At 38.9% G+C, this 24210-nt stretch overlaps 1 protein-coding gene across 5 annotated transcripts in view; it reads right to left on the minus strand.

The window, feature by feature from the left end:
• The window catches only part of TMEM182 (transmembrane protein 182), a 79863-nt gene that overhangs the window by 50469 nt on the left and 5184 nt on the right, over nucleotides 1–24210 (minus strand). For 3 of the 5 annotated variants that reach the window (XM_089922564.1, XM_089922563.1, XM_022599177.3), the window contains exons 2-3: nucleotides 5815–5914; nucleotides 4070–4168 (exon numbers count right to left, since the gene is read on the minus strand). In XM_089922564.1, the coding sequence (XP_089778690.1) occupies nucleotides 4070–4168; nucleotides 5815–5914 (199 nt within the window). Of the gene's footprint in view, nucleotides 1–4069; nucleotides 4169–5814; nucleotides 5915–6152; nucleotides 24209–24210 lie in introns of those variants that run through there. The other 2 variants (XM_022599176.3, XM_089922565.1) reach the window with 2 other exon arrangements.

Here is a 24210-nt window from a genome sequence, read left to right on the forward strand (position 1 = left end):
CATCAGTACCAGCACCAGAGTACAGCACAGTTAGTGGAGACTCTCAAGAAATATTAATTCTTCAAAAATATTCAGTCTACAGTGGATACAATGGTGAGTCAAACATAAAAGACATCACAGCAGTGGAGCTTAGAGTTGAATCGGGAAGCAATACATGAACAACATAATTATGCGAGTAAATGATTAAAATTTGTGCTACAAATTATCAAATTAAAGCATGGTTTTTATAAAGGAGAACCTGGTCTAGTCCAAGTATTAGTGGGGACGGGGGACCAGGCGCTACACTAAGCTCTGGTGATATAAATTTGAGTAGGTTACATTCTGTGCCTTTGGGGAGTTGCAATAAATAATTAAGAAGCCCAGTAAACAAACAACTACAGTTAAGTACAAGGAGCACTCCAATGGGTGTGATCAAAGGCTATGGGGACACTAAAAAGAAATGATTGATTCACTCAAGGATTGAGTTACCTTGAAAATTAATCCACATTCAGTACATCATCACCAAATGTTACCAAATTAATGAACTATGACTGAATTTAAGCATGAAACAAACCAGAAAATCTAAATTCTGACATATCAAAAATTAATGAAATTGTTTAATGGACTTTGAAGCACGCAGTCCTAGCTCAGAAAATAATTCTGAGAATGAGATCAGCCCCTCTAAGCTTGGTCAACCATCCAAATGACTAGATTTGAACCATGATTGTATGCATTTGAGATTAAGACAAAAATAAAGGAAACAATGAATTAGACCAGACTGTATACACAAGTCAGGATCAGACAGCAAGGCAGAAAAAGCCAACATAAGTTTACTTTGTTCTTTTATTGAGATCCAACTAAAAGACTTACACTTAAAAAGATTTAATACTAAGAACTAAAATCAGCCTTTTCATTCACTGTAGTTTATAAGGTTATCAATAAACAACCAGAGACTTGGACCTTACATTAGTTCTGCCAGTGATCAGCTGTGTGAAGACAGAATCACGTGGTTTCTCTGAGTCTCAGCCTCCTTATCATGAAAAAGAATAATTTCATCAGTAATATCCAATAATTCTAAAATAGACTTTCCAGAAAAACCATCCACCACTGTATCATTTTCACTGATTTCAAATATTGGCTAACTGTAACTGTAAAAAATCAGGAGAATACAAAGACATTTTACCAATAATTTCCCAGCCCACGATACATCAGATTTCACAAACAATACTTTGAACTTTCCTAAGATAAGTTGGCAAATGTATAATGCCTGATAATTAAGAAGCTATGCAGCCAGAGAGTAGTTCTGGAGTCTAGTGAAGTCTATGTGGCCTCATTAACCAGGAAGCACACACTTTCGATCGGGTGGAATCTTTTTGATGAAATCTATGTCCTTCTCTTGGATAAAGGAAACAATAAAATAATCACCCAAATATAATGTCACATACCGTCGTACAGTGTTATGAAGATAAATGAAACTTGCATGTAGTGTTTCTGCTGTAGGACATACCTCTTCCCACCTCAGTCATTTTCACTTAGAGTGTTTGATAAAGTTGCTTAAAGTGAATAAGGACTTACACTATGTGTGCCGAAGAGGAGTTTGACAATTTAAACAAAATGGAATACGGTTTTGTCAGTAGATTCAAAAGATGACACAGTAATTATATGTAATGCCACATAATAATCCGAATGTAATTGCAGTGTAATTTTTCTGACATGCATTTACTATCCTTCTCCAACGTAATTATTATGCACAGATAACGTTACCTTGTTTTTCAAGTTCTCCACTATCTCCTTGAGGTGCAAACTTTTCAAATATGTAGATTCATTTTTAAATATATGGTACTTACAAGACCTATCTTCTCACAGGACCTCAACATATGAGTATCAACAACAGCAATACTAATATTTATGCAAATACCTAATGTTCCAGAAAGAATGACAAGGAAGGGGTACCATTTTCCTAATTTTTTGTAATGTAACTTTTTTGTAACTTTTTGTAGTATATGACAAAATGGTTTGGGACTTCCCTGGTGGTGCAGTGGTTAAGAATCCGCCTGCCAATGCAGGGGACACGGGTTTGAGCCCTGGTCTGGGAAGACCCCACATGCTGTGGAGCAACTAAAGCCCGTGCACCACAACTACTGAGTCTGTGCTCTAGAGCCCGCGAGCCACAACTACTGGGCCCACGTGCCACAACTACTGAAGCCCACGCACCTAGAGCCTGTGCTCTGCAACAAGAGAAGCCACCGCAATGAGAAGCCCGCGCACTGCAACAAAGAGCAGCCCCCACTCGCCGCAACTAGAGAAAGCCCACGCGCAGCAATGAAGACCCAATGCAGCCATAAATAAATAAATAAATAAATAAATAAATATTCTTTTTTAAAAAAATGGTTTATCCTGCTCTTCCCATGCCATCTGTTCTCTCGTCAGTGAGAGGGTCCATGTCATCCACGATGTAAGAGGGTCTGGCTAGTGTGAATGAGGTGCCTCATGAGGTTTTCAATGGGAAAAGCATCCCCACTGCACACGCTTCAAGGCCGACAGCCACAGACCCTCTGAGCACACGCAAGCCTGGTGGACAAGCACAGCTGCGTCCTCACCCCTTTTCCTATCCAGACCCACACCCGCTCCATAAAACGTCATGTTAATGCTGTGATATAAGCAGATGCTACATCCTTTGACAAACTCAGAACAAAATTATAATGTGTGGAAATACAAATTTTATATAAAGATGAAAAAATGGATGAATGATGTAAAAATTCATTAAGTTCTGTGATGGTTAATTTTATGTGTCAACTTAGTTAGACTATGGTGCCCAGTTGCTTGATCAAACAGCAGTCTAGATGCTGCTATAAAGGTATTTTTTTAGATGTGATGAGCATTTACTATCAGCAGACTGTAAGTAAAGTAGATTATCCTCCAGAATGAGGAGGTCGGCCTCATCCAATCAGTTGAAGGACTTAAGAACAAAGACAGGTTTCCTGAAGAAGAAGGAACTCTCCCCAAGACTGCACCACAGATATCCTACCCGAGTTTCCAGCATTCAGACTCAAGACCACAACCTCAAGTCTTACCTGAATCTCCAGCTGCGGGCTTGCCCCAGATTTCAGGCTTGCCAGCCTCCACAACAGCAAGAGCCAATTCTTAAAATTTCGCCATCAATCAATCAATCAATCAACCTCAATCTCTCTCTCTGTATACACACACACACACACACACACACACACACACACACACACACACAATCCCCTACTGATTGTCCGGAGAATCCTGACTAATACACATTTATTCATAATGTTAAATATATTAAGCATCTTCTTTGAAAAACAGATATTTTTTGGCTTTGTTTATGACATTGGTAAATTCTGTGCCAACCCTAGTTTTAAGGTTTGGATAACCAATATTAAAAACTTCACGAAACCAGCTGAGAATAAAGTTGACATATTGAGCTTATGTACTTTCTAAAATTAGATTTGTGTACTTTCTAAAATTAGATTTGTGTACACAAATATATACTGTGTACTTTCTATAGAAACTTAGTTTATATATTTTTTATAGAAAAAATAGTATGAAAACATGAAAGGATTCAGGTAATCATGACTCCCAGTTAATGACATCAGACTCTACTTCTTCTATGGGATATCACACACAGCAAAGTTCAGTCATTTTGTAGAAATACAGTAGCATGATCATATTCTTATATGTAACAATTGCAAAAAAATGTTTTAAAATCAGGGTGTATATTACAATATTTTCCATTGTAAGACCAGTTTTACATCTTAAGGAGCAGTTCTTCCTGATGTACACCACTACTTTCATATCAGAAAACACACTTTAAAAAAAATTATCTTTATAAGTAGAAAGCAAATTACAATGGCTTTAATTTTAGACCAAAGTTGTATTTTATTAAGATTATAAATGGTGTTTTAAAAACGGCATCTTATTATTTTATATATAACAGACTGATATCAAAAAACATGTTGAAATTAAAAATGTTAAATTATTTTTTAATCGCCCACAGAAATGCTATGGTGGGCATCTTTCAGAAAGAAAGGCCCCTCTCAGGGGCCTTGAGGAAAGAGGTACTTACTAACTGCAGAGTCATAGGAGGTCGAGTTGTGCTCTCCTCTCATGAAGGGATATGGCGACAGGTAAGCATGCGTGCAGTTCTTCAATGGTGGCTGATTGGCTAGGAAGGAGAACAAAAAAAGGCATTGTTACTGAGAAGCTGAGTGAAGGTTTGTTCCTAACAGAAGAGAAATACAGGATCTGGGGGTACACAAGCAAAATAAAACTATAGGTTAGATCGACAAATTCAGAGAATTATTGAATAAAGGAGGAAACTTCCTTAAAAACCTCATATGGTAAATAAAGCACAGGGGACCTGGAAAGTGGATTCATTTAAAACATCTAGTTCATGACCTAATTCAAGGGAGAGAATGCCCTTAATATCACCCTAAAATTGAAAGCACCAGATTTCATTCATTTTCACAACTATGTTCTCCAATTCCTAACATAATGCCTAGCACATAGTACGTATTCCAAAAATAGTCATTTAAAAATCTAATAAATTTAGATTTAACCTTTATTGGTTCTAATTAATAGAAAATTTCTTCTATATTCTATTTTCAGGGAAAAGATGTAAATGATAGACCATACAACTTAATAATTCAAGTACATTTTTAGCATTTGAAGAAACCACAAGAACTTTAATGTTGTTTGAAACCTTGAAGATTTCATCATATACCCTCTAAGGAGTAAAATACTCTCCCCTTCTCTAAGTCTTGGCAAACTCTTCCTCTTGCAAAGTCTGACCTACTCCACTTTACCAAAGTCTAAATAATCTTCACTGGCAGATCACAGGCTTATTCTCCTCCCTCAAATGACAATCAGAAACTCTATGAAATATTTCTCTCAAAATGCCATTTCATCATTACTTTGTTCCTTTTACATATGCCATTTACCGTTGACTCGTCTTCTGTGATCTCATATTTGTATGTTATATTCCATGATCTTGACTATTGTTTAAATACCATACTTTGATTTATCACAGGAGTATTTTGATAAGAAGACTGATAATTTCAACCCACAATAAGTCTGAGGGTAATAAACAGTTCTTTCATTGCTGGATGCAATAAGATAAAGGCTAGCTATTTTCAGTGAATTGATTTTCAAAGATTAACACAATATAGAAAAAGCAGTTGAAAGAATGCATCACATTTTTAAGGAGCTATTCTTCTTCAAAAAAGAACTTTAAAGTTTCTATGAGAGAATGGAAACATCAAAAGCAAAGCATTTCTTAATATTGCCCACAAACTTGGTTTAAGCCCAAATAGAGCAAGCTTTCATCTGCCACTGCTGATCACTGTTTTGTTATAAAGAAGATTTTTTTAAACTTTGAAGCTATTAATATAAAATAATACATCTTTAATTCTGGATTTTTAAACTTGGGATTTCAAGCCCCCCCAAATAGCCAAAAGAAATAAAAGCATTTATTTGCAACATAGCAATAATAGACACTCTAAAAAAATACTATAGATAATATGTTTTGTTTGTTAGGGTTGGTATATTTTAAACATGAGCAAGGAAACAGCGGATTATTCAATTCTGCCATAAGTATTCAGACTCCAATTTCATGTTAGAAAATAAAATAATTATTCCTATAGCCATTTCTACTTAATAAAAAGGAATCACTTTATGAACATTTGGAAGATACCCTATTGAGATTCTACAACTAAGAATCCAATCCTATTTTATAAGTGACATGCACCAAATGAGAAACTGTTCATTTTTATTTTAAAGCCAAGGGGGAAAATAAAGCTGAATTCCACTTACTGTACCAGAACTGCCAGATATTGGAATCATTCTCTTCCACAATCCCATTAAACCAACATCTCCAGAAGAATCCTTCATGGTGGAAAGTGACGTTTTCTATCTGTACAGAACGCAAAGGAAGTAACTTGCCATCAACACAAGGAACATAATCTAAACAGTTACCTCCAGGAAATTTTTTAAGCAATGTATTTTTTCCCAAGTAATGATGATCAGTAGCTTTCTACATATCTCTTCTATGAAGAAATAGACATTCCACTACCATTTTCGGATTTCAAGAGGATACATAAAGCTATGCTCATTACTATCGAGTACAACAATATTTTGAAGAAGAAACGCACATTCTGTTCACCTGAACACTTTCCCACTTCAGTCGCAAGAAGCCAATAATCTGATCCAAAAGCCACCAAAAAGAGTAAAACCCCCAAAGCACCAAAGAGAGCCCCAAAGAAGATGGCAATATTTAGTCTCATTTTCAATTCACTGGTTTCCCTTTAAATAAAATAAGAAAATAAAAAATAGCTAACACCTAGCTCCTCAACCAAAAAGAATAAAGATTTTTGAATAGGCAGAATCTTCTTGAGAAGTGTCTCTTAGCTTTTGTTTCGGTGGCTTCGCACTCGCACCCAGCCGGTGGATTTGTATTGCCTTTGCTCTCCCCTGGAGGGACTCCAGCCCAGCAGCTGAGAATGACTGACTATTTTAGGATACTGATTGAGGAGCTGTCTCTCTCCCATGGGGATCAAAAAATAACTGACCTTCCCCTGACTGTGGAGGGCAGTATCAGGAGCTGGCCAGAATCATCGTTACTGCTGCTGGGTAATCCATAGAAGTGGAAAGAAGACGGAATGGTATGAGGTCATTGACGGCACTGGCCCAAAGTCTTAAGTGTCTGAACAAGCTCCTCTTAATCCAGAATGACCATTACAAACCCAAAGACACTGAAGACTCTCTTTGAAGATATATAAACCGCAGCTATAAAGAACCACAAAGACCTCTCTCGGATATAACTGAAGCTGTAATTAATATCTTAATCCTTTTTGGATATTTGTGGGATATAAAATAATTAGTGGGTTGACAGATCTAACGTAACAGCAAGTACAATTCAGGTTTTAACTTATACACTCATAAGTGTATTTAAAAGATCAAGAATATGGTAACACAAACTACTTAAAGTAGAAAAAAATACTTTTATGTAGCATACACTATGACATAAAAACAGCACTTTATATATAGCAGCTCCCAGATCTTGTACAAGTTATTCCAAATAATCATCTCAAAAGTGGACTAATGAAAAAAAAGTCTCAAAAATATATTACTTTCTGGATTAGGATGAAAGAATATGGTCTACTTTTTGTTTCCTTCATTTTAAATATTCAACCTCCTCAAAATATGGATCTTACCTGATACCCATACAAGTCACCAAATAGCAATGAATCTATACTTTCTTCATGTCTATCCTCTATAGCTCACTTCTTTGTTTTTGTTCCATGTCTAAACATGCCCGAGAACATTTTTTTAAGTATTTGTGTAATATTTTAAAACTTTGTCTCTATGGCTATTGTTTTTTATAATCCCAGTTGTAACACGGGTCACTACATCTTCTCAAGAGGCATCTGAACTCTACCGACTTCCTTCACCACTTCTGTTTGACATGGGATAGATCCTCAGATAATGAAATTAGCAAGGGCAAAAAGACAACTCCTTAGTAAGGATGTAGGGCCTTGACCAGCTCCAGCTATATGCAATCAGAAGTGCCCAAGAGTCATGAATGGAATTCTAAGTCATAGAATCTTTTTTTTTTGAATTTTATTTCATTTTTTTATACAGCAGGTTATTAGTTATCTATTTTATACATATTAGGGTATGTATGTCCATCCCAATCTCTCCCAGTTCATCCCACCACCACCACCCCACATACTTTTCCCCCTTGGCGTCCATACGTTTGTTCTCTACATCTGTGTCTCTGTTTCTGCCTTGCAAACCCGTTCATCTGTACCATTTTTCTAGATCCCACATATATGTGTTAATATACGATATTTGTTTTTCTCTTTCTTACTTCACTAAGTCATAGAATCAGTGACTGTGAGGGTTAAATGGAATTTGAGAGTACATCTGTGCTGATCCCTCATCTAATACTCAAATCTCCTTTATAAGATTCTGCAGATCAACAAGCCATGCCATTTTCAGCCCTTTCATTTAAGGACATCAATAATGTCCATAGCTCTGCCTTAATTTCTGCCCCAAACTCCTTCCCTAAAGGTTCCAGTCTTAATCGTATTCTGTCCTCCAAGGCTGTACAGCACGTTTAAACTCTGTCGTATGACAGAGCTTTCTGATATTTTGAAGAAGCAATCATTTCGTGCCTCCCTCAAACCCCACTCCACCCCTTAATATAGGTCTTCATTTTTCTAAGCTAAACATCCCATTCCTTTAAACATCCCTTAGATTGGAACAACTCCCAATCTCCTTGCTGTTCTGATTCTTTGCTACAATCTGCAAGTATTTGATTGAGGTGAGGCATAGCGAAATATTCCGGGTAGAATCTAACGAAGTTAATATCACCACCTTTCTTATTTGGATGCTGTGATGAGCAGAATAACGGGTTCCCAAAGATGTCCATACCCTAATCCTAAATATAATCACGTAATCTGTGAATGTGTTACCTTACATAGCAATATCCTGGATTATACAGGTTGACCCAATCTAATCACATAAATCCTTAAAAGAAAAGTAGAGACTCTTTCCTGACAGTACTCAGAGAAAGAAATGTGACCACAGAAAAAGGGTTGGAGAGTCGCTGGTTTAAAAATGTAGGAAAGAGACCACACGCCAAGGATCGTGGGCAGCTTCTAGAGGATGGAAGAGGGAATAAAACAGATTCTCTCCAAGAGCCTCCAGGAAGGAATGTTGCCCTACCAACACCTTGACTTTGGGGATTTCTGACCTCTGGAACTGCAGGATAGTAAATCTGAGTTGTTTTTAAGACACTGACTTTGTGTTAATTTGTTACACTGTTACAGCAGCAATAGGAAACTAACAAAGATGCTGTTCTATAATTAATACACTATAAGATCAAATTAAGGGGGATTTTGTTGGGAGGGGGGAATGCATCTTCAAGAAGTGCTTACTGAGAACTTGCGAGGGTCCACGCATTTTATCAGATACGCAGGGCCTGACCTTGAGGAGTTCATGAGCTAGTGAGAAAAAAAGATTCTTCAGAATGAGGTACCTAAGGTTATAATAAGCTTCTGGCCGCCCCAGTCACAGCCTCCTGCTCAGCCACACACACCCTCCCAAGACGACTGTGGTTGTGGTTTTGCAGCTTTACTGTAGGTGACAATGCTGTTGTTTGCAGAGGAAGAGGAATCCTTTTAGGAAGGTTTTATTTATTTTATTTATATTGTAATGACATGTAAAAATCTATGCATTAATACTAAATCTTTAACACACACACATTCACAAACACACACACAAACAACTGGATTGTTAAAATAAGTAGAAAGAGTGCAGGATCTATTATTGCTACAGTTCATCTCAATTTTGGTTTCGGTCACAAACAAAAAATCGTCTTTCTGGATGAGGTCTATCAACTAATATTTTTTCACCATGTTTTGGTGTATCCAAAAAGGTATAAGTATCATTATCAAAATGTATATTTATCAAAGCAGCTACTAATGTAACCAATCTAATTGTTTCCAACCATTCGTTCGTGGGCATCCATTTGAGAAAGATATCATAGACTACTTCCGACATCATCAAACTGAACTCCTTTAGCTCAGTTATCCTCAGTGCTTCTCACAGTGCTTGACACACAAGGGGCACTAAGATAAAAAGAAAAATCCATTTGTACTAGGACTCTTGGCTGTAATACAAATACGTAGCTTCCTGAGCTAGCCAACTGGTAATCCATCAAGAAGAAATGGCTCTGATCTGGCCTGCTGTTTGTGAAACTTGGAGAAGTGGATTTTAGCAGGGTCTGTGCTTCCTCTGTAGATAACCTCCCTATCAAACTACCACTGGCATTTTTCACAGAACTAGAACAAAAAATTTCACAATTTGTATGGAAACACAAAAGACCCCGAATAGCCAAAGCAATCTTGAGAACGAAAAACGGAGCTGGAGGAATCAGGATCCCTGACTTCAGACTATACTACAAAGCTACAGTAATCAAGACAGTATGGTACTGGCACAAAAACAGAAAGATAGATCAATGGAACAGGATAGAAAGCCCAGAGATAAACCCACGCACATATGGACACCTTATCTTTGATAAAGGAGGCAGGAATGTACAGTGGAGAAAGGACAGCCTCTTCAATAAGTGGTGCTGGGAAAACTGGACAGGTACATGTAAAAGTATGAGATTAGAACACTCCCTAACACCATACACAAAAATAAGCTCAAAATGGATTAAAGACCTAAATGTAAGGCCAGAAACTATCAAACTCTTAGAGGAAAACATAGGCAGAACACTCTACGACATAAATCACAGCAAGATCCTTTTTGACCCACCTCCTAGAGAAATGGAAATAAAAACAAAAATAAACAACTGGGACCTAATGAAACTTCAAAGCTTTTGTACAGCAAAAGAAACCATAAACAAGACCAAAAGACAACCCTCAGAATGGAAGAAAATATTTGTAAATGAAGCAACTGACAAAGGATTATCTCCAAAATTTACAAGCAGCTCATGCAGCTCGATAACAAAAAAACAAACAACCCAATCCAAAAATGGGCAGAAGATCTAAATAGACATTTCTCCAAAGAAGATATACAGATTGCCAACAAACACATGAAAGAATGCTCAACATCATTAATCATTAGAGAAATGCAAATCAAAACTACAATGAGGGGCTTCCCTGGTGGCGCAGTGGTTGAAAGTCCGCCTGCCAATGCAGGGGACACAGGTTCGTGCCCCAGTCTGGGAAGATCCCACATGCCACGGAGCGGCTGGGCCTATGAGCCATGGCCGCTGAGCCTGTGTGTCCGGAGCCTGTGCTCCACAACGGGAGAGGCCACAACAGTGAGAGGCCCGTGTACTGCAAAAAAAAAAAAAAAAAAAAAACTACAATGAGATATCATCTCACACTGGTCAGAATGGCCATCATCAAAAATCTAGAAACAATAAATGCTGGAGAGGGTATGGAGAAAAGGGAATACTCTTGCACTGCTGGTGGGAATGTGAATTGGTACAGCCACTATGGAGAACAGTATGGAGGTTCCTTAAAAAACTACAAATAGAGCTACCATATGACCCAGCAATCCCACTACTGGGCATATACCTTGAGAAAACCAGAATTCAAAAAGAGTCACGTACCAAAATGTTCATTGCAGCTCTATTTACAATAGCCAGGAGATGGAAGCAACCTAAGTGTCCATCATCGGATGAATGGATAAAGAAGATATGGCACATATATACAATGGAATATTACTCAGCCATAAAAAGAAACGAAATTGAGTTATTTGTAGTCAGGTGGATGGACCTAGAGTCTGTCATACAGAGTGAAGTAAGTCAGAAAGAGAAAGACAAATACCGTATGCTAACACATATATATGGAATCTAAGAGAAAAAAATGTCATGAAGAACCTAGGGGTAGGACGGGAATAAAGACACAGACCTACTAGAGAATGGACTTGAGCATATGGGGAGGGGGAAGGGTAAGCCGTGACAAAGTGAGAGATTGGCATGGACATATATACACTACCAAACGTAAAATAGATAGCTGGTGGCAAGCAGCCGCATAGCACAGGGAGATCAGCACAGTGCTTTGTGACCACCTAGAGGGTTGGGATAGGGAGGGTGGGAGGGAGGGAGACACAAGAGGGAAGAGATATAGGAACATATGTATATGTATAACTGATTCACTTTGTTATAAAGCAGAAACTAACACACCATTGTAAAGCAATTATACTCCAATAAAGATTAAAAAAAAAAAAAAAGAATCCATAGTAGACTCTTATTTAGAAATAAAATAGAACTATCCAGAGGTCAAAAAGTATCTTTCTTCTTTAGAAAACTGGACCATTTGTCTACCACTTGAAACTCCTAATTTACCATGATTCCTAAAATGCTCCCAACAATCATTCAGTATCTCTTCCCCAAGTTCTCTCGGCAGCTTAAAAAACTGTCTATACTCCAGGGTGATTGTTAAACAGCTGCTGTGTCCTCATGATCTCTTTACAAATTCAGACGTTGGATCTTTTCCCTTTCGGCCTCTTTTCTAGACCAGATGATGAGGGGAGACAGACCTTAGCACCAACCTCAACTCACAGTAATCCTATAATAGAACTCCATTGCTACTGTACATGCCCACTCCTTTAGCGAATACTGAATCTGTTTTACGCTGATATGATTGTCACAGTGAATCTGCAAGAGCACAAGCATAAGCATGGTGTCTCAGGTTCAATCCTGTGGGAGACCTTGATGGTCAGAAATGTAAATGGAGGTGAATGATAATAACTAATACTCATGAGCATCTACTGTGTAGCAGACACCATCCCAAGCATATTAGATGCCTTGAGTACAAGTAAGTCTTCAGTAGGTAGAATACGAAATAATCCATGTCTTGGGTGGGAATTTCAGCATCTAAAGGTCTTCTTGGTAGGAGTTAAAGATGTTCCTGGTCGCATGTAGAAGGCCAGAGGTAAGCAAAGAGAGCTCTGCATGGGGTCCCACTGCCAAAGGCAATTCACAATAATTTGTTTATAACTTTCAGTCTGTCCTCTGGATCCCTGAGGCTCCATGAGAAGGCAACGTGGCTGACTGAGGACCAGGAAATGACCCTCCAGGATCCGGTGAACCTGGGACAAGAACAGGAACTGCAGGGACCAGCTCTCATTCCCACGTTCTCCCTTGTTACTGGTATTTCAGAACGAGTATTTCATTGAATTAAGAAGAGGCGGACTTTCCTTTCACAGATGACTGATATTGGGCAAATGGTTCAACTCTCTATACATATACATATATCCCTATATCCCCTCCCTCTTCCGTCTCCCTCCCTCCCACCATCCCTAAGGATGGCACTCTTCTGAGACATTATGTCTGTTAACCTGTTCATTCTCACGACTCCCAGTGTACAAGCCGGGAGACCGAAGCGCAGTGACATACGCCCCCGCCCGGGGTTGCCTAGGCGGGAGGTGGGGCTGGCACGTGGTTAGCATGCACTGAGCGTTGTCTTAATGAATGAACAGGGAGGTATTTAGGACAGGTTTCTCTGAGTTTTTTTAATACGGAAAACGGGAACAACGCTTCGGCAGATGATCGGGGGTATCAAGTAAGAGGACGTGCATCAGACGAGCTGGTGCATCACACACATTAGGCTTCTCTTCTATCCTGCCTTTAGCTGGGGATCATTCTTGATGAAAAATATATATTTTTAAAAAGAAAAGAAAACTCCCGATGCTAGCATCCCAGATCTGACTCAGGTTTATTCCCACAGGCTAACTTCTCACCAAGGGCTCCCAGCCCTCCTCTCACCCATACACACCATCCTCCCTCCTAGGTCACCAGCAGTTCCCCAAATCTCTGCCCATTCTGCTCCCTTCAGATGAGAAGTCCCTTCTCTTCCTCCTAGCTGATGAACTCTTCATTAATCCATTCCACAAACATTCACCATTATGCTACGGTGTGCAATATGTTCTTCTAAGTGTTGAGTTACCATCAGCACTCTCCAAGGAGACTGTATTATACACCCTATACCACTTTCCCATATATTTAACTACACTCCTGCCCTTCTAGACAGTTGTCAATTCCTGTGTCTTGAAAAAAACTGGGTCAAGAAATTTTGTTCAATGAATAAATTAATAATGAATGAACAAATGTCCCATGGACAGTCTGCCCCATTATCCTTCAAGATGTTACTGGGGACACTGGTCCCAACATCTACAGTGTCCCATTATGAAGACCTGGAGGAAATTTCTGGATGCTAAAAACATGCTGTGTTTCCACAGAGCACTACTGTTATTTTTCATCTTAGAGACACTATACTTGATTCATTTGACAAATGCATATCACTTGCCTGTTCTAAGACAGGGTGCTGTGTCCTAGAACCGTGACAGTGAATAAAATGTGCTCTCTATCCTCAACGAGCTTAATTCTCATGGCACTGAGAGTACTTTTCTTCATTTTGGTACCTGGAAAGCTCAGGGGCAAATGTGCAAAAGGTGATGTCCCAGCCTCCTGCTTCCCTCCCCTACCCTGACTTCCTTAGTTTCCTTTCTGTGTGCCCCTGACTTTCTCTCTCTCACACACATATTTTTAACCTATTATTTTGTATGTGTTTATGTGAGCAGCTTCAAATACTTTTGAGAACAACATAAAGACTAAACAGTGAAGCAAACAAACATAGACACTTTGTGAAATCAGATATGAGAAGTCACCATGTATCAGTTGCGTTTTTCCATTCTGAAAGATCCTTGAATTCTCTGTTGATCCCTGCCTTTTTTCCCGTCATTCTGATTATTTCTACTGTCATAATTTCACTTGGCAATCCTCCTGACTTCCTGGAAATAGCATCCCCTTTAGAGTCTCTTGTCACTGAGAGAAATTATGGCAAAAATGCTTTTAATTTTTCAATCTAAAACATTTATAGTCAACCTTTTGAAATCTTGAGGATACAAAGATCATTAGCATTCCAAGGTGGTGTGGTGAATTTTTTTTTAACAGATTAAATAAAACTTGACAACCAAAGGCTAGATGGCCATAGACAATGGAAGGCTTTGCCTATTTTGATTAAATGTCTTTTTATTTAGTTAACTGTGGTTTTTATCGACAAATACACTAAAACTTAGCAGAAATCCCAAACCATGTGCTTAATTTGTGAGTGATAAGGAGCAAAATGTTTTCTTCTAAGGTCATAATTTCTAATCCTGATATTGTAATAGTCTTAATTATCTCAAGGTATCTAATGAAACTATCTAAACATTCTCCAAAAAAATTAATTCTGGTTCACTTTAGTTTAAAAAAAAATACAACAATGGCTCACCATCCAAAAGTGCTGAACAAATGTGTAAACAAATATACAAATCGAACTTTCAGAAAACTGGAGTGGTTTTTTGGAGATTTTCGGGTAGATTCTTTTTTGTCTTGGAATAATATATTGCAGAACCACAATACTTATCTGCCATTCCAACATCCAAACTTTCTGAAAACCAAAAGCTTTTGGCAAAGCAAACCTGATTGGCATGAGGGTGCACATAAGCTATCGTGTGAATTCTTACGTATTTGACTTCACAAGCATGAATGTGTTTGATTACAGGGCTCGCCAGGTTCCACGGGGGCTGTTAAGTAATGTACGGTATATGCATGTTGCTACTTTTTCAAAATCCTCAAAATTCTGAGTTCTAAAGACACCTGGCCCTCAAGATTACGTATAAGGTTACATATAAGGCCCTCAAGGTTACATATAAGGGATTGTGGTCCCACAGTCCTAGACACAAGACAATAGACTAAATGATGACCCTAAAATTAATTGTTTTCCCTTTGATCATTATTGAAACAGATTTTTCCTGACCATGAACCATTACTATATGTCTCTGTGACTCTAATGACCTTTGTAAATCTGTTTTGTGTTACGGTTCTTGGTTCTTGTGTGTCACCCTCCCTGCTACCTCCCCCATCCAACAATATGACAATAGGACCACAATCTGGAATTTTAAGAGATTATTTTCACAAGCCTTCTCATCTTACACAGAGTACAGGAACAACAAATAAACTCTATGGGGGTGATAAGAGGTTCTGTTTTTGTTTACTGCTACATCCCTAACACCTAGCACAATGCTTTATGTACATGCTCAGTAAAAACTTAGCTGACCAAGTAGCAATCTTACTGAGTTGAATTAAATTGGGTTGAACATTGCCATCTGCTGGCCACAGTAAAAAATTGCATTCCATGGTACACTATGGTCCACTGGGATTTTTATATAAGGCAAATATTGTAGAGCAAGGATTTGCTATTGGGATTTTTATATCACACAAATACTGTAGTGAAAGGATTTTCTATTTTCACAGGATATGATGCTGAACAGCCTTAACTAAGATGGTGCCATCAAAGTACCAAGGCCCTGATAAATAGCTTATGCTGAACACAACTGTATCAGGATCCACAGGCTCATTCACTTCATTAATGTGGGCAATTTACACTCCACTAAACTGAGAGCTACTTACACAAGTAACTCAAACAAAGGGAGTTATATTACAAAAATATCTTTCACTTTGTAAAAGTGTCCGATGCCTAGCTCCAAGTTCAATTCCCATAAAGAACTCTTAGTGCACTTAAGTGCATTAACTCTTGAAAGGCACAAAAAAGTTGGAACTTATTTTTTTAAAAACCTGCCTTCAACTGCAATCAACACACAAAAAACATTTCAGAAACAAAACTGAGGACAAAGGGGAAATTTTCTGATACATGAAAATAGAAATGAAAATTATGTAACCATAGGAATGTATTATATAAAGAAATACACATTTAACGATTATAATTTTGATTTAATTTACTCATCCCTTTGTCTCGTTGTATTTCTTTCTGAGGGTACACATATATTCCATATACCAGAAGCCTGTGAATGAAAAGGTTCCCCTCTCTGGTCTCCTGGTTGTCAAAGTGCTTTGCATGAATCTTGCACACGTGACTTGAGTCTTAAGCTAGAGAAAGACACTTTTATTTATCCTTGGCTCTGGGGATGTTGCCTTCCCCTTAAATACCTTTGCCACTGGGTCTTTCTTTATTTGTAAAGATGAAGATGGACTTTTACATTTTCCACTCCTAAGACTTTTCCAAGAAGGGATTTGTGAAAAGCTCAAATGAGCCCCAGGTCTGTGAGCCAGCACAGGTCGACCTCAAAGGAAAGACAATCCAATTCATGAGAGAGTGTGGGAGGCAGGAAGAGACACACCCGTGTGACCTTAGTGCCCCCTGAGGGTCTCGTTGGGAGAAAGTAGCTGGTGTTGCATTGGTGTGAAATTACAGTCAGAATGCAGGCAGAGGGTCTGATCACTGCAGGTGCTACAGACTTCTCTTCATGTCCCGCTCAGCCAAGTCCCTTAAGTTCTATTTAATTTAATTACACGTGTGGTAAGGGGTTAAGGGAGGACATATCAGCATACTCAAATAGCACAAAAGCTAAATAATAAAAAAGACAACAGCGACAAAATAATAACACCCAGCACTCACTTTGTCCTGAGCATTAGTCTAAGAGCTTTGGGCTTATTAAGCCATTTATCCTCCACAATAACCCACTGTGAAGTGCTGTGGTCTCCCCCGTTTCATCATCGAGAAAATCAAGGCAACTATGAATCTCTCTATGGCAGAGTTCGTTATTGCGGACTGATTTGTTACTCTTCCCCAAATTCATCTGTTGAATCCCTGACCACCACTGTGACTATATATGGAATCAGGACCCATGAGGAGGTAATTCCGGTTAAATGAGGTTGTAAGGGTGAGGCCTTAACGTGTCACCCCAGAACACGGAGATAAAGTCAAGAGTTAGATGCTCTAGGCAGATCTCGGTTCAGCATCAGTTGTCAAAGAAATACTACAATGGGGAAAAAGCAATAAGGCTTCCATTTCCATCTTGGAGTTTATAGAGAACTGGGAAGAGCATTCTGCCACCTTCTCCGCAAGTAAAAGGTGAGGCTAACTTCAAAGGCATGACTTTTCTTGAACCCATGGGAGAATCAAGGTCTCAGGTAAACAATCAACCAACTTGTGTTTCTGAGGAAAACTTGTCTTTCTTCTGTGGGAAGAAAAGGGACCCAAGCTTTGGGGAAATGCAGAATGGCAAGCATGTAAGTTCCTAAGAATATTCAGCTAAAAAGTTCTAATGATTTGCATTTCCCTAATAATTAGTGATGTTGAGCATCTTCTCATGTGCCTCTTGGCCATCTGCATGGCTTCCTTGGTGAAATGTCTATTTAGGTCTTCTGCCCATTTTTTAACTGGATTGCTTGTTTTTTTGATATTGAGCTCCATGAGCTGTTTGTATATTTTGGAGATTAATCCTTTGTCTGTTGTTTCATTTGCAAATATTTTCTCCCATTCTGAGGGTTGTCTTTTTGTCTTGTTTATGGTTTCCTTTGCTGTGCAAAGGCTTTTAAGAGTAATTAAGTCCTATTTTGGAATATTACTCAGCCATAAAAAGAAACGAAATTGAGTTATTTGTAGTGAGGTGGATGGACCTAGAGTCTGTCATACAGGGTGAAGTAAGTCAGAAAGAGAAAAACAAATACCGTAGGCTAACGCATATAAATGGAATCAAAAAAAAATGGTACTGATGAACCTAGGTGCAGGGCAGGAATAAAGAGGCAGACACAGAGAATGGACTTGAGGACATGGGGTGGGAAGGTGAAGCTGGGGCGAAGTGAGAGTAGCATCGACATATATACACTACTGAATGTAAAATAGTTGGCTGGTGGGAAGCAGCTGCGTAGCACAGGGAGATCGGCTCGGTGCTTTGTGACCACCTAGAGGGGTGGGATAGGGAGGGTGGGAGGGAGGCTCAAGAGGGAGGGGATATGTGTATGCATATAGCTGATTCACTTTGTTGTACAACAGAAACTAACACGGTATTGTGAAGCAGTTGTACTCCAATAAAGATCTATTAAAAAAAAAAAGGTCTAATGAATCAATACAGGCCAAGTGTGGTCAGCATGAAGACCCTGCAGGTCCCAATAAAGGAGGATTTGATCAGCTTACTTTTTCTCAACAATCCTTGAGATCCTTTCCCATCTTGGTATTGGCTGGGAGAGCAGAAAAGCAGACACTGCCAAACCACTGACCTCTCTCCCCTATGGAACAAAAGCCTTAATCTGCATGGGGAAGAGCAACAAAATTGTCACATTAGGGCACTGGTGGAAACCCTCCGTGGCTGAGTAAGACAAGAGGTTAATAAAACAAGAAAGAAAGGGATAGAGACAGAAAGGAAGGAAGGAAAGAAGGGAGGGAGGAGGAACTTTCTCGCCCTGAGAGAGAAGCAGGAATATGCACAGAGCATGCAGAATTGTAGTGAAACTACGCTGTATGAATCCATGGTGGGTACAGATCCTGGCACATTTGTCCAAACCCACAGCATATGTAACACCGAGAGTGAACCCTTAAGTAAACGATGGACTCTGGGGGATATAACTACCAGTCAGTGTAGGTTCACTGACTATAAAAAACATGCCACTGTGGTGCAGGACGCTGATAATCAGGGAGGCTGGGTTTGTGTGTGTGGATACAGAGGATATATGGGAACTCTCTGTATTTCATGCTCAATTTTTCTGTGAACCTAAAACTGTTCTAAATAATAAAGTCTACTAAAAAGAAAACAACCAAAAAAAAACCTCTGTCCCTAAGAGAGGAGCTGGAATATGTGATGCCAGGCCCAGCACTACAGCTGAAAGAGGGATGGGAGCATTTGTGAAGGCTGCACCCCCAAGACTCAGGTTCGCAGGGCCCGTCTAAGACAGAGCCTGGCTGAGACACAGTTATTGGAGAATGCTCCCCTCCCCTGCCGGCCACCAACATGCCAACATGGGTCAAGTACAAAAAACAGTGGAATACACCTAGAACTGTAACAGAAATTCGGCACTACGGGCATTAGGTACTGGATAAATCTGTTGTGGAGGGTGGGGTGCTGCCCTATGAGTTGTAGGTTATTCATCAGTATCTCTAGTCTCTATTCACTAGACGCCAGGAGCACACCCCAAATTCAAAGATGTCCCAGGCAGCGCCAAGTGTCCCCAGGAGGCAAAATCACCGTAGTTGAGAAACACTGCACTAGAGAAAGGTCAAGCGTATGGTGTCTGGAGGGCAACCACGGCAACAACAAACTACAATCTCAGACCACTCTCGACCAGATTAACACACACCCTCACACTGAAGGACTGGCAGGAGGCAAAGTGTGTGTATATATATTTAATAGTATAATTTCACTATTACTGTCCTATACAACATGCCAAGCTTTCAACAAAATATTACAGGAACGTGAAAAGCAAGAAAAACCAGTCTGAGTTCTACTTCCAGAATGACAGCCAGGGCAGTTCCATGGATCCATTCCCTGGTGAAACTAGTATAACTCGTGAAATCTATTTAAAACATCTGACCATTTAAAGTCTAAGAAAACTGTCCTAAAAGCAAAGAGCAAATGAAGAAACATTTATTCAAAAAAATTTACTTAAATTTTGACAAGAACAGCAAGAGTCCTTGACATTTTAGCCATGGCCCACTCCCTCCTTATCTCGCAAAATTTACAAAAAATAGTAATTCACAATAGACTACAGGCCTAAATGTAAGAGCTAAAACCATATAACTCTTAGTAGAAAACACGGGTATAAATATTCATGACCATTAATTAGGCAATGGTTTCTTATATGTCACAGCAAAAGCACAAGCAATACAAAAATTAGATAAACTGGACATTATCAAAATAAACTTTTGTTCATTAATGGACACTATCAAGTAGGTGAAAAAATAACCCTCAGACTGGGAGAAATATTTGCAAAGTATATATATCTGATACAGGACTCGTATCTAGAATATATAAAGAACTCTTACAACTCAATAATAAAAAGACAAACAACCATTTTAGAAATGGGCAAAGTGTCTGAACAGACATTTCTTCAAAGAAGATATGCAAATGACCCATAAGCACATGAAAAGATGCTCAATATTATCGCCCATCAGGGAAATGTAAATCCACAATCATTAGATAACAAGTGTTGACGAGGATGTCGAGAAATTAGAACACTCATATATTGCCGGTAGAAAACAGTTTGACAGTTCCTCCATGTTTAAACGCAAAGTTACCAAATGACCTAGAAGCTCCACTGTGAGAGAAATGAAAACATATATCTACACAAAAACGTGTACACAAATGTTCATAGCAGCATTATTCATAATATCCAAAAATTGGAAACAACCCAAACGTCCATCAACTAATGAAGGAATAAATAATATGTGGTATAACCACAGAATGAATGTTATTTAGCATCCATGCTACCATATGGATGAACTATGAAATCATTATACTAAGAGAAAAAAAAGTCACAAAGGAACACATATTATATAATTCCATGCATTCTGAAATATCCAGAATAAGCAAATGTAGAGTCAGAAGGTACATTAGTGGTTACCTAAGCTTTGGAGGGCTGGGGGTTTGGAGGGTTATGCTTAAGATGTGCAGGTTTCCTTTTTGGAGTGATTAAGATATTTGAAAATTGATTTTTGTGATGGTTGCACAATTCTGTAAATATTTTAAAAGTTATTGAATTACACATGTTAAATAGGTTGATTGTGTAGTATGTGAATTATATTTCAGTAATGTTGTTTAAAAAAAAAGAAAGAGAAAACACAGTCTGAAGAGACAAAGCAATCGTCATAACCAAACCCAGATATGACACAGATGTTGAAATTATCACACAATGAAATTAAAATAATTATGATAAATATGTTAAAGATTATGTTGGAAAAGGTAGACAATATTTAAGACCTGATAGGCATCTTCAGCAGAGAGATGTAAACTGTAAGAAAAAATCAAATGCAAATTCTAGATAACAAAACACAATAACAGAGATGGTGATGGTCTTTGACAATTTTATCAGCAGACTAGACACAGACAAGGGAAGAATCAGTGAACTTGAAGACAGACCAATAGAAATTATCCCAGCTGAAATACGAAAAGAAAAAAAGAGTGAAAGAAAAATCTAAACAGAACACATCATTCAAGGTCTAATGGGTAATAGCATTAGGTCATGCTACTGCATCACTGGAGTCCCGGAAGTACAAGGCAGAAAATGGGGCAGAGAAACATCTGAAGAAATATGGCTGAAAATGTTCCTAAATGAGAAACACAGCAAATAACAGATCAAAGAAACTCAGACAGTATAAAGCAGGATTAATACCAAAATAGAAAAAGCACACAAGTAGGCCTATCATATTCAAACTGCTGAATATCAAAGAAAAAGGTAAAATCTTAGAGGCAGCCAGAGGGAAAAAGCAAATTACCTACAGAAGAACACAGCAGACGTATCATCAGATAATATACAAGGATGAAAACAATAGAGTGAAATCTTTTAAGGACTGAATGAAGAAAAAACCCACATCTCACTCTAGAATTCTATACCCTTTAAAAGTAAAGGAAAAAACAAGCCTAGTCATACAATAAAAACAGGGGGAATTCATTGCCAACACATAAGATAAGAAATGTTAAAAGAAGTTCTTCAGGAAGAAGAAATGTGATATAGATCAGAAAGTTGGTTCTAAACAAAGAAAGTAAAATTGCTCTCCTTCTAGTTTCCTACAGTGGAATCCTGGATTATTGATTTTAGATCTTTTTTCTAACATATGCATTCAATGCTATAAATTTCCAAGTGCCACATTTGTTGCATCTGCCAAGTTTGATAAGTTGTATTTTCACTTTCATTTGGTTGAAAATATTTTTTTAAATTTATCTCGAGAGTGTATCTTTGACTATGCGTTATTTAGAACTGTGCTGTTAATCTCCAGATATTTCTGAGTGTTTCAGCTACTTTTCTGTTATCTAGTTTAACTCCATTGGGATCTAGTTCTAGTACATTTTTTTGTAGATTCCTTAGTGTTTTCTACATAGATGACCATGTGGTTTATGAATAGGGACAATTTTATATCTTTCTATCAAATACAGATGTCTTTTATATCTTGTGCTTGCCTACTGCATTCAGCTGGGAAACTGATGAAACTCACTGGGAAGCCACCAGAGGGGTGCCTATGGAAATGGCCAGGAAGTTACTTGCTTGGGCACCTGGGAGGTTCCCCTGGAAAGCAGCTGGGATGCCCACTGAACTTGCCGCCTGTATGGGTGCCACTGAACCTTGCTGGGGGCTAAGGAACACTAAGTGTCTCACATTCTCATGGCTACCACACACAGCACACTAGTCTGGAAGAGAAGCTCCTTCCCCATGCAGTGTCCCTCAGCATGGTCTATTGCCAGAGTTTAACATCATGCCACCTAGCGAAGGAGATACGTTTACAGGGTCCAGCTCCAGGGTCACACAGCAGGGCAATAAGGCGTGTATCTGGAGCTAAGAGCAATAAACTGAAAACTGGCACGGTCCATTCTTCGGTACTCAGCTTCCAAATGCATCCTTCTGTTCACATTTCAATTTTCATAAAACAACTCTATTTTTCCACCTAACACAAGAAAAAAGTCTCAACGGTCGTTGCACCCATTCTGGCTCTATACATTACTCAATTACTCCTCAAATTCAGTCAGTCTTACTACATTTTCTGTTACCTAAAGACTAAATTGTAAAGTTAGGCTCCAACTGCTTGTATGTAAAATTACACTTGGAAGAAGACAGAAGAAGATTAGCATACGCGAACGCCCACATGTATAACAGAGAGAAAATATGCAAAGCTTCTACATGTCCTCACTTCTGTACTGGGCCCGGGCCCAAGGTCCTAGCTGATATCTATGGCTTCCTTCTTTTGCTACCTATTCTTTTTTTTTTTTTTTTTTTTTTTTTGCCAAGGTTCTTTATCTAAAGGAGAAAACTTTTCTAGAGATTTCAGAAACAGTAGTAATGTTAATGACCTAATTCAAATTGACAACAGCATGACAATTAACATATAAAATTTCATATCTATAGATGAAGCTTGAAACTAAGTGTCCCTTAATCAACTTATTCCTGGAAACAGCTATTATAGGAATAACAAGAGACACTGATTCCAAAACTGAGATTTTTTTTTCTTTTTCTTTTTTTTTTCCTACTTATTTCTTCCTTCACTTGCCCTCAGCCTAAACATAAGCTGGTCAGGGGTCTTTACTTCATGCAAGGATGAAACTCTTCCTTCGCGAGTTCAGGAACTGATTTTCCAGAGTTCTATCTTCTTTTGTTTCTATGTTTCTGGAAGTTTCCACATAAAGTCCTTCCTCACTCCATCACACATCACACATCACACTCCTCACACATCACCCAATTTCTCCTCGCTAACCAGGCTCCATCACTCCAGCCAGGAGAGGTACCCCTTTTGCTTCCTAACGGGCTGGTAGCACCTGGAGGCCCAAACGTCCATATGACGGCCTCCTCTCCTCTCAGTAGCACCTTTGTTACGCCCCTGGTGGAAGCCCTGCCCTCTTGCGATGGAAAACCTCAAAACCAGGCGGCTCCACCTTGCCTAAAGGACAGCGAATGTTCCAGATATGAGTTCCCGTCGCAGGCCCCAGAGAAAGCGCTCGCGGCTTTTCCTTACAACTCCAGGAGGCTGGTCCACACTATGTCCTCCTGTGTTTCAAGGGGGCAAACCGAAACCGGGAGGGGCCAAAGGAACTTTCTCCAGGTCAGTCACAGCCAACTAGGGCCCTCGGTCTGCGCATCTTCCCACCGAAGCCGGCGCTACCACCTAGGCCCACCCCTACCACTCCTCAGGTGAAGCTCATTAT

This window comes from Delphinapterus leucas, chromosome 13 (genome assembly GCF_059928025.1).
Source record: "Delphinapterus leucas isolate spDelLeu-1000000601 "Yukka" chromosome 13, BTC_Dleu_Yukka2, whole genome shotgun sequence".
Classification (NCBI taxonomy): Eukaryota; Metazoa; Chordata; class Mammalia; order Artiodactyla; family Monodontidae; genus Delphinapterus; species Delphinapterus leucas.